This window comes from Erigeron canadensis, chromosome 5 (assembly GCF_010389155.1).
Source record: "Erigeron canadensis isolate Cc75 chromosome 5, C_canadensis_v1, whole genome shotgun sequence".
NCBI lineage: Eukaryota > Viridiplantae > Streptophyta > Magnoliopsida > Asterales > Asteraceae > Erigeron > Erigeron canadensis.
Window position 1 is genome coordinate 4955613 of NC_057765.1, and position 10954 is coordinate 4966566.

General features: G+C 38.5%; 2 protein-coding genes across 2 annotated transcripts; one reads left to right on the forward strand and one right to left on the reverse strand.

The window, feature by feature from the left end:
• The first annotated feature begins 787 nt into the window (after nt 1–787).
• On the forward strand, nt 788–1542 carry LOC122601051 (serine/threonine-protein phosphatase 7 long form homolog). Its single transcript, XM_043773827.1, has 2 exons — nt 788–1388; nt 1481–1542. Exons 1-2 carry the CDS (start codon nt 788–790, stop codon nt 1540–1542), a joined length of 663 nt encoding a protein of 220 aa, XP_043629762.1.
• Nucleotides 1543–5404: 3862 nt separating this feature from the next.
• Nucleotides 5405–8296, reverse strand: LOC122601052. The gene is made up of 2 exons (XM_043773828.1): nt 8123–8296; nt 5405–7669 (listed from the first exon to the last, which is right to left on the reverse strand). Exons 1-2 carry the CDS (start codon nt 8294–8296, stop codon nt 5405–5407), a joined length of 2439 nt encoding a protein of 812 aa, XP_043629763.1.
• Nucleotides 8297–10954: the final 2658 nt, after the last annotated feature.

Genomic DNA, 10954 nt, shown 5'->3' on the forward strand with positions numbered 1-10954 from the left:
AATTAATCATCGACATAGTTAAAACGAAGACTTATAGGCATGATTATATTAGTATGTAATTAGAAGGTGTGATTATGTAATTAGATAGAAATTTTTTTCGAAACGGACGTATTTCAAGGGTGTTTTGTCAAACAAGTTTTGGAAAAAAAAAAATTTATCAAACCAGTCAAACCGGTATTTGAAATACCGGATTCAAATTTCCCGGTCAAATCCGGTATTTGAAATACCGGTTTCAAAAAGGGAATTTGAATCCGGTATTTCAAATACCGGACTTAAAGCATGATGTGACAAGAGAGAGAGAGTGGGACAGTCGTGGTACAGAGCACAGTCAGATCAGACAGACAGACGTGCAGGCAGGCAGACAGAGGGGGTACAGTGTACATCGAGTCCGGTTTTTACAATACCGGTTTCAACCTCGAGTCCGGTTTTTCCAATACCGGTTTCAACCTAACCCTAACACGTGTCGATGCCTGGTGATACCCTAGTTGATGTGATGTGACATTGGTTCAGAGCTGCAGGAAGATGGCAGTAGGAACAGTCTATGAATCCGGTAATTCCAAAACCGGTTTGAAGTTGAGACAAAAAAAAAGCCCATGCAACGTAGCAGACTATGTATTGTATATATACATGCATATTTTACTCATAGATGATCACGCAAAAACATATACTTTTCATAAACAAGCAACAAACAATTTATCAAAGCAGTATTTTCATAAACAAAAAATGGCCTCTATCACTGTTAGCTGTGCTCCCAAAAACCCAGAGTTGTTGGGGCTACAAGCTGCAGATGAACATCGGTCATACAACATCTCCAGAGCCACGTTGCAGAAGAGGTGATGGAGGGCTTAACAGACTACTGCAAGATGGTGTGGCCGACGAGGTTGTACGTTATATCAGGAGTGCTGGGTTTTACGAACTCTTCCAGGCATATACATGCCAACTTGATCATTCTTTGATCATCGCGTTGGCTGAGCGATGGCATCCTGAAACCAACACGTTTCACTTTCCTATCGGTGAAGCGACTGTCACCTTGCAAGATGTGCAGGTGATATGGAGTTTACCCATACAGGGACCACCGGTGTGTGGTAAGTGGGTTACAGAGACCCGAAATGTTGAGTATTGGAAGAATTTGTGTCAGGAGTATCTGGGTATTTACCCGGAAGATGACGACTTGCGCAAAGGTCGGATGAAGTTTAATCGGTTGGCGGGTTCGATTACTTTTGAACATTGGGACCCGAATGATGAGGAGCGTTGCCAACAAATGGCTAGACGGGTTATTCTAGCTCTTATTGGTTCGCAGCTTTTTCCTGATTCTAACAGCTATGATGTTAGTCTTAACTATTTGTCGTTTCTGGGAGACCTGAGCATAGCGGGTCGAAGGAGCTGGGGTTCAGCAACCCTTTGTTGTTTGTATAGGAATTTGTCTAAGGGGACTTGGCCAACTAGACAAGGCATTGATGGACCCTTGTTGTTGTTGCAGTATTGGGCGTGGGAAAGATTCCCACGCATTGCCCCACGAGTCACGCCATTCAAACCGGATGACGGAGAAGAAGAAGAGGTATATGAATACGGAAGCTGTTTAGCAAACAAGTGGTGTGGAGACCACTCAAATCGTGATACACCGGGACACTGTATAATTTCGTTTCGTTCTTTTTTCAATGCGCTAACACCTGACCAGGTAATAATTAATATATTTTAATACGTTTTAAGTTATATTTACTTATTAATCTCTAAGTTATAATATGTTAATATCTTTGAATACTTTTTAATTAATGCAGTTCGAATGGACTTCGTATACCAACTTCATCAACATACTCCCCGCGAGTTGTAAGACTGGGCGAAGCATATGGAGATACATGGGCCCCTTGATTTGTTGGGAGGATGTGGAGTTCCATCTAGCAGATAGAGTTGCTAGAAAGTTCGGCTTGATACAAGCCATTCCTGATAATGATGCTTTGGTGGCCCCAGCACAGCATAAGACACTCATCAAAATGCGAAAAGCGAGGGTCGATTACTGTGAAGTACATGCCGACTATATCGACTAGTGGAACAACCGGGCGCAGCGGATCCACCAGGGAGACCGAGGGGCCACCTGTGCACCAGGGTATATGAAGTGGTATTTGGAGCGTACCGTCTTAACAGTCGGTAAGCCCGGTCAGCAACAGCCTCCAGGCCAGTACCCTCAATGGGGCGTTACCCAACAGTTTTATGTAAGTGTATTTTTGTTAAATAAACCTTACTATTATTAAATATTTATTTGTTACTAATATTTAAATGTGCGCAGCAAGACAGTTTGGTACAGGTTAACGAGCGAGCTCGTCAACAACAAGAAGCAAATCCGCAGATAAGTCACTTGTTTGGGGATTTTAGAACAATAACGAGGGAGACATTTTCGTTGACTCAACAGGAAGAACGAATGAATTATTCGTCTCAAAATTGGCAGTTTCCTGAGCCACAGCCATTTGAAATGCCTCCCTCCCAAAGTTATCAAACTCCTTCCAGTGCTGGTCCTTCTAATTGGGCAGGTGGTCCTTCCAGTTTTAATACCCAAACTGTGTTTAGGCCGACACCCAATTCAGGGTTTCAAAGTTACCAACCGGGTAACCCACAGGCTGGAGCCTCTACTTCAGCAACCCATCAAATGTTCCCGGGTAATTTCTTCATGGGTAGCTTTCAAACCCCGAGTTATTATACCCAAAATGCAGGACCAACTAATCTGTTTGATCTCCCTCCACATCATTTTAATCCTGATTTTTACTACGGAACTGGTCCACCGGCTCGAAACATTTCTCCTTATCCGATGCAAGACTTCTCTCCTTATATTGGTTCTTCTCAACTGCCAGCTACAAATCTGGCAAATGATGAAGGAGAAGAAGAGGACGACGTGTTCGAACCAAGAAGAAGTAACCGAGAACGTGGCAATCCACCGGGATGTGGAACTAGGGGGCATAGATAAATTATATTTTTCTTGTAATTCTTTGTTAGGTTTGTGTTAATAACTATCTGTATATTTTATAAATAAATATATTTTTTTAATAATATTGTTTAATTGAATTATTAAAAAAAAAAAGCAAAATGGATATAAAACTTACATCAAGTTAAATTAAATTAATATATTCAAAATAAAAGATATCAAAGTAAGGATAAATGGAATACGTAAACTTAAATAAACATAATACATATTTGAAATACTACATAAACTTTTTAACTGAAACCGTCTTCAGCTTCCAATTTATAAATTGTCGCCAAGTCGATTTTTTTGTTAACCAACTTTAACATTTTCTCAAGTTCAGATGTTATTTCGTTGATACTTGGTAATGCCGTCTCAAGATAATCCTTATGCATTTCTTCACTTATAATCATTCCGATGCCCTTTTTGCTTGTTTCTTTTATTTTCTTCTTATGTTCGAGCTTCCTTTGTTCCATAAGCAGCTTACAGTCATTAATTTTCAAGTAAAGTTCACACCCGTCGCTTATATCTTCTTTACATTGCGCTTTCAATGCATGAAATGTTACCGTAGGAGGTGATGATGGGTCAGATGACGATGAAGAAGCCATAACTTACAAATCGTTATGGGTTTTTAGATGTCGGATATATATGTTACAAATCCTTAAATACCCGAGTTATATATATATATATATACTATATTTAGAACCGGGATTTGGAATACCGGTTTCGAAATTGATGCACGCGACCACTGTAGCCAGTCAACAAACTGTAGCCAGTCAACAGACTTGTCACATCACCTGAAGACAACAGGCTTAATCAATGTTGCTTTTTGAATCCGGTTTTTCAAAAACCGGATACTGCAGGTTTCTGTCAGGTTGATATGATCGTGAATAGGGGTAATGGGTACTAAGTTCGAAACCGGTATTTCAAAAACCGGTTTCAAAATAAATGACCAAAAAATACAAGGATGACGTAAAAACAAACATAGTTTTGTTGATGGTTAAGATTTTGGCTTATATCCCAATTAAATAGTTTTTTTTAACTTACAACCATTATTCTAGTGTTTACGTATGTATATATTTTTTAATGTTTGTTTTATGTAATGTTATGTTTACTTTGTATTTTAATCAAAACACACTTTTATTCATAATTTAAAAATACATAGAACTTATTAACGACAAACATACAACATAATAATACATAGAACACATTATTTCATCATCTCATGGACTCCTTTGGCCGTCATGATGAAGTTGTTGAATGTGTAAACCGCATTAGCAAGTTGGTCAATAGCAATTTGAATTTTCTCGTACTTCCCCTGCAAATAAGTAACATATTGACACTCAAGCTCAGTACAATGCCCGGTTTGTATATAACGGATTTCTTCAGCACACCATTTCTTTTTCGCTGCCAGTTTGAGACCAATTTCAACAATTTCCTCTTTGGACTTTTGGTGGTCGAGGATATCAGCCATGATACTGGCATTCACTTGATCGACAGTCATTGGTGGTTTTTGGTTACATGATCGAAAGACATTTGATGAGGAAGCCATTTAAGATGTATAAGATTTTGAGAGTTTGTAAGAAATATCTGATAAGGAGCCAATATTTATAGCTAAAATATTTACACATTAGTCCCTATAACATTTTAGTACCTCAAATTCAAAAGATATACAGTTTTGGTCCCTTAATCCAAGCTATAAATACAAACTCATAGACAGTTCATTTGCACGACGACACATTTTCAATTATTTTACAAATTCACACACTCTTGCTAACAAAATGGCCTCCTCATCATCAAACAAGAATGTACAACGACCTCGTCTGACCAAAGAAGAGATGAAATCAAGAATCATTGCTGATGTCAAAGAGGATACTCTCCTTCAAACTGAACTCTCTAACTAAATGGGTTATCTACGGGAGAAAAGGCGACAGCGAGCATCGCCTTGAGGCACTACAAGCACCAGGCCGTAAGCTCTCGAAGCACGAAGAGACGTATTCGTTGGTTTTGCAGAATGAGATCAAGAAGATAAAGAGGGTGGTGGATGACGTTTTGACGCTGGTCACACGTTGGGTGACCAGTGCACTTGGGCTGAATCGTTTCATGACAACTGCGGGGAAGGCAAAAGTACTTGGGAAGTCAAATGCCCGCAACACGACAAGTGGTGGGCAAACGAAAAAGCTTACCGCGGCTGGGGAAAAATGTCAAGCAAAGATGCAGAGTAATTTGTGTTGTATTTTAGTTTAAGTACTATGTTTTTTATATTTTGTGTTGTAACGTTATCAATAAAATGTGTTTTTATTTCATGTTGGAACCAATTAAAAACAGATTAGGAATTCAGGAAAAAACAAACCTAAATTTCAAATTCATCAATACAAAGAGAAATTTTAATTTCAGGTAAAACAAACAAAAACAACATTTTAATTGAGGTTGAAATTACATGGCATGACATATTCAAATTTCAGGGCATGTCTTCCTGTTATGGCCCAATTGACGGCAAATACCACATCTAGCTTGTTGTCTTGAGGTTGAATATCTGCTCGTAGAACTCTCATCCATCTCATTCCGGTACCGTCTGGTGCGTCTCCTACCCCTTTGCGTGACCAGTTTTTCAGGGTCTCCCTGAATCTGCCAATCTACCGGCGCCCAGTAATTCACCTCTCGAAGGGGAGAAAGTGCAGCATTATACTGATTTATCCATGTCCTAGTTGTGTACCTTTTACTTGGAAGATTAGCAGCTCTCTCTTGTCTATACCCACAAACAGCAATGGCATGAGAACATGGAAACCTTTGATGCTGCCAAGCTCCACAAGAGCATTTTTTCCTATTCTCCCCCATGACAACATTGTATGTGTACTCGCCTTGTGCATTTCTTTGGTTTGTTCTGATCGTGTAATTACCTGTTCGTTCATCAAACACTTCCACTCTATGGCTTGTTGACGCTCGTTCACGCATCTGATAAACCTGCCACATTTTGCGAGCTAGTGGTGGGTTCCAGCTACTTGCCTTCCGGTATTGGCTGACAAAATGGTATCTTGTCCAAGTAAAAGTGCTCTCAATTAAAGCTCTAATAGGTAGCATTCGAGCCTTACCAAGGATATTGTTTTGGCACTCGGCAATGTTTGTCGTTAAGTTACCCCAACGACGAAGCGCCGAGTCGTGCCTTAGAGTCCACTTGTCCAAACCAATGTTCCTCAAATACGGCCAAACAGCATCATCTTCACCTTTGATTGTGTTTATCGCCCAAGTATACTTGGATGATTGGGAGGTGGAACCGATAACCCAAGCCAGATTCTTGATTCTCCTGTTCTTGAAGTGCGAGTTGACGTTGCTACAAATGTGCCTCAAACAATACCGATGATGCCACCCATCAATTTGGCTCACTGCATTAAGAATGCCTTGGTGACGGTCTGAAATGATACACAAATCACCTTGCCTCTGCGACCCGACATGCTCTTCAAAGAGATTTAGAAACCATCCCCAACTTTCATTAGACTCTTCATCAACCAAGCCATAAGCGACCGACAATAGTTGTCCATTGGCGTTCTTTGTCACTACAGTTAGCAACTTACCTTTGTAGCTGCCTTTCAAATGAGTGCCATCGACAAAGATCACCGAAATACAACGTTGGAATGCCCTAATTGCCGGTCCAAATGCCCAAAATACATACTTGAATGTATGTATATGGCTTGAACTGGTTGGAGAATGGAGCCATTCCACAACAGTGTCTGGGTTAGCACGTTGTAATTCAGCAACATACTTGGGCAGTGCATCAAAGTTACTCGGCCAAGTTCCATACAACCTTTCAATTGCTAACCTTCTTGCATTCCACGCCTTGGCGTAGCTCACATCAACATTGAACGTTGTTTTTACTTGGGCCTGGATTTGTCTAACTTTTAAAGTTAAATCCTCCCGCACTTGTGACAAAGATTCAGAAGCAACCATACTTGCTGTCATACAACGATTGTTATTAGATATCACTTCTCCATAACAATTGTGACTCTCCACCCACTTTGTGATCTGAAACAATCCTAATCTGTTTCTGTTAGATCCAGCTACAAGCCACCTACACAGGACCCGGTCCAAAACACCACGATAATTCTTCCCCCTAGTCATGCACTGTGCTTTCCAAAACGCTGGCCTTGTATCCATAACAATAAGTTCCCTGTTTTCTCTTATGTTCCAAAGCCTAACAGCGTGTATAAGCTCCGCCTTGCTCTGAAAAAACATTCCTTTTTCTATCACATTTCTATCCGGCGACCAAAATTTCACATCTTCTTGAACTTCATTGAATGGCATTAGACGATCTTCATTATCATCTTCAAGATTAACAAGTTCTTCATGCTCCAAAGGACCTTGTGCATGAGCCCCTTCTTCTTCTTCATCTCCAGATACATCCCCATCAACGCTATATGCGTCGATGGTATCATCACTTGTATAAGGTGCCTCGTCGCTTGATCCACCAACCATTGGGTCAATTTCATGATCTTGAACATGTTCATCGTCTTCATTGTCATTGTCTTCATCATCATCATTGTCTGCATCATCTTCGTTATCTTCTGATTCGTTACTTCCTTGGAAATAACATTGGCTTTGAGTCAAGCTTAACAACTGGTTTGTAAAAGTAAGCTCGAACTTCACTTCAAATTGCGCTTCACCGAGATGATAAATCATTGCCAAAGTATTATCATCCGTAATTAAGTTCCTAAAAGGAACACCCTTAAATTCATACCACAAATATAATTGCAGTTTGAACTGTTGTTTTGAAACACCAAAACAACTGTAAATTATATCACAGATTTGTGAATAAGTCATCATGTGGAAAATGGGAAAACTTCTTCTTTTCGATGGATCTGTATTTTGAAGGATTCCATTTATGAATGATACTTGATCATCCCATACTAACTGAACTACAATGGGTTTGAATGATGAAGAAGAAGCCATTTGTTTTGAAAGTGTTTGAAATGTTATCTGAAAATGTTTGTTTTTTTTTTAAAGTGTTTGAAATGTTATCTGAAAATGTTTGTTGACTGTTAATGTTTACTGATGAAGAAGAAGCCATCACATACTATATATATACAACAAAAATCTAATTAAGTTAACCTAGCATATTAGGGTTTCACCACGACATGACACGTATTAGGGTTTCATCGAAACCGGTTTTTCAAATACCGGTTTCGAGAAACGTGATGACAACCACTGTACCACCAGTACAACCACTGTACGACCAGTACCACGACACTGTAACCCCTCTGTCTCTGTCTGCCTGCACGTCTGTCTGTCTGTCTGATCACTGTGCTCTGTTCCACCACTGTCCCACTCTCTCTCTCTTGTCACATCATGCATTGAGTCCGGTATTTGAAATACCGGATTCAAATTCCCCTTTTTGAAACCGGTATTTCAAATACCGAATTTGACCGGGAAATTTGAATCCGGTATTTCAAATACCGGTTTGACTGGTTTTATAAAAAAAAATTTTCCAAAACTTGTTTGATAAAACACCCTTGAAATACGCCCGTTTCGAAAAAATTTTCAATTAGATAATACTTGAAAGGGTGTAATGGTTGGCCAAAAGACACAACCATCAACACTACCGTAGGAAAGGGTGGCGGGTACCACCAAACACCACCACCGAAGCATTGCAATGGTTCACTCGTAACCATTCAACTAGTATATATAGGATATGTACGTGTAGACAATTCAACAAGTGTGTAATAACGACAATTCATTCTATATTCAAAGTTTATTACATATTTCTTGTTCTTGATCCTACTGGGACAACAATGGCATCAGAGCATAGTTTTTTGTGATTTGGAATCAACCCCAAATCACGAGTTTTTCGTTTTAACATAATCAGAAAACATACCTTACAATTGAGTACCGCTTTTTTACTCAATTGCCGTTTAGTTGACTGTCGTTTTTCAGTCGCTTCGATTGCCGTTCTCAATCACCGTTATAACCATTTGATTGCCGTTTTCAATCACCGCTTACAACATCACTTGATTGCCGTTTCAATCACCGTTATTCAGATTTTCGATTGCCGTTTTCAATCGGCGTTGATAAAACCTATTCAGAAAGTTGTTTGCCGAATACCAAACAACAGAAGATCAAAGTTTATTTTTGTTCGCCGTCATCGAACAACCGAAATATCGAAACAGTTTTTTTCGATCAGTTAACAAACATTGAAACATAACCGTTTCAATCAGAAAGCAAGAAGAGATAACCGTTTTTGTTTGCCGTCTTCAAACAACCGACCATCGAATCTTTCGATCAGATTTTAAAATTGAAACTTTTGTTTCAATCAGATTACTAGAGAGATAAATAGAAAATAACTTCATTAAGAAGAAGAAACGATTCAGAAGCATATCGATTCAGAGGGAGTAGAAGAAGAACCCTAATTTTTGGGGGTTTTTTGTGCATATAAAAGCGAAGGAAGAAGCATATATTATTTGGGATATTGAAGAATTAGTAACAAGAAAAGGAGCGGTCATCAGGGACACGACGGGTCTTTTATAAGGCCTCCAGGTTTTACTAGTCAAACCCTTTTCATTATTCCTAAGAGATAATTGTTTAATTGTGAAAGTGATTGTGTAAGGATAAGGCTCTACTAGTTTTATACAAGGATTTTATCAAGGATAACATTCCAGATTCTTATTTAAATATTGATTTTATTTTAATATATAAGTTATCTTTGAAACAAAGATATAGATCTCTAGTATTTGTTTTTAGAGTTCAAAATCTTTTATAAACCTGTGATTTCCAAAAAGATTTATTTTTAAAATTAAAGATCATTATAAACACTTTTAATAAATAATTATGGGAAAAGAAGATGTGGAGAGTTCGAATAACGATAAGGGATTAGGATCTACACACTATTTCCAATTTCCGTTATTGACGAAAACAAACTATACGATATGGTCGATAAAAATGAAGATCATTCTACAAGCAAATGGTCTATGGGAAATGGTCGCGTCCGATAAAAGTGAAGCCGATGAAAAGCGAGACAAGACCACGATTGGGTATCTATTTCAAGGATTACCCGAAGATATGATATTGCAAGTAGCAAGTTGCGCAAATGCAAAAGAAATTTGGGATACATTAAAAACTCGAAATGTTGGAGTAGATCGAGTACAAAAGGCGAAACTACAAACTCTCAAATCCGAATTTGAGATGTTACAAATGGAGGAAGATGAAACTATTGATTCATTCACCGCGAAAATGACAAGTATTACATCACAAATGACAAGTCTTGGATCAACACTCGATGATGCAACCCGTGTGCGAAAATTGTTAACTTCTGTACCAGAGAGATTCATTCAAATTGTGGCGTTAATTGAGCAATACTCGGATATAGATGAACTGACTTTCGACGAAGCTATTGGAAGATTAAAGACCTTTGAAGAAAGGATAAAGATTAAGAAAGGAAAGATCTTCGAGCATCAAGATAAACTATTATTTACATGACATGACAACAATGGTCGAAGACAACGCTATGATAATCAAGGAAGAGGAAGAGGAAGATATGTTCTACCACATAACCGAGGTTATGACAATTCAAGACAACATGGAAGAAACGATAATTATTCGAAAGATACATTGAAGAGTTACAATGAAGAAAAGAAATCCCCTCAAGATCAAGAAGGATTTACAAGGAATGTGAATAATGTAAGATGCTATAATTGCAATAAACTTGGACATTATGCATCAGATTGTCGACAAAGACCTCAAAGACAACAAAGAGAAGAAGTATCAAACCTTGTGGAAGAAGACGTAGAACCACAATTATTAATGGCATCCACAAGCTTTAACAAGACTCAAGAAAAACTTGGCAAAGATACGCCAACGAATCAAAGCAATCCGTTTGAAAATTTCAATGATGATGAAGACTTAAAGTTGGGAAAATTTCTACTAGAAAAATATGTAGGAAGACTTGATCAAGAGAAAGAGGACTATGAGGAACTAAGCATGGAAGATCAACAAGTCAAAAGCAATGATATGTATGAA

Bases quoted from the DNA above. Each gene is read 5' to 3' on its own strand.
- LOC122601051 (XM_043773827.1), top strand. From the start codon at position 788: ATGAACATCGGTCATACAACATCTCCAGAGCCACGTTGCAGAAGAGGT. The intron at 1,389-1,480 runs GTTCAGCAACCC...TTGTTGTTGCAG, and splicing joins AGCGGGTCGAAGGAGCTGGG to TATTGGGCGTGGGAAAGATT.
- LOC122601052 (XM_043773828.1), bottom strand. From the start codon at position 8,296: ATGCATGATGTGACAAGAGAGAGAGAGTGGGACAGTGGTGGAACAGAG. The intron at 7,670-8,122 runs GTATTTGAAAAA...TATGAATTTAAG, and splicing joins CATCACGTTTCTCGAAACCG to GGTGTTCCTTTTAGGAACTT.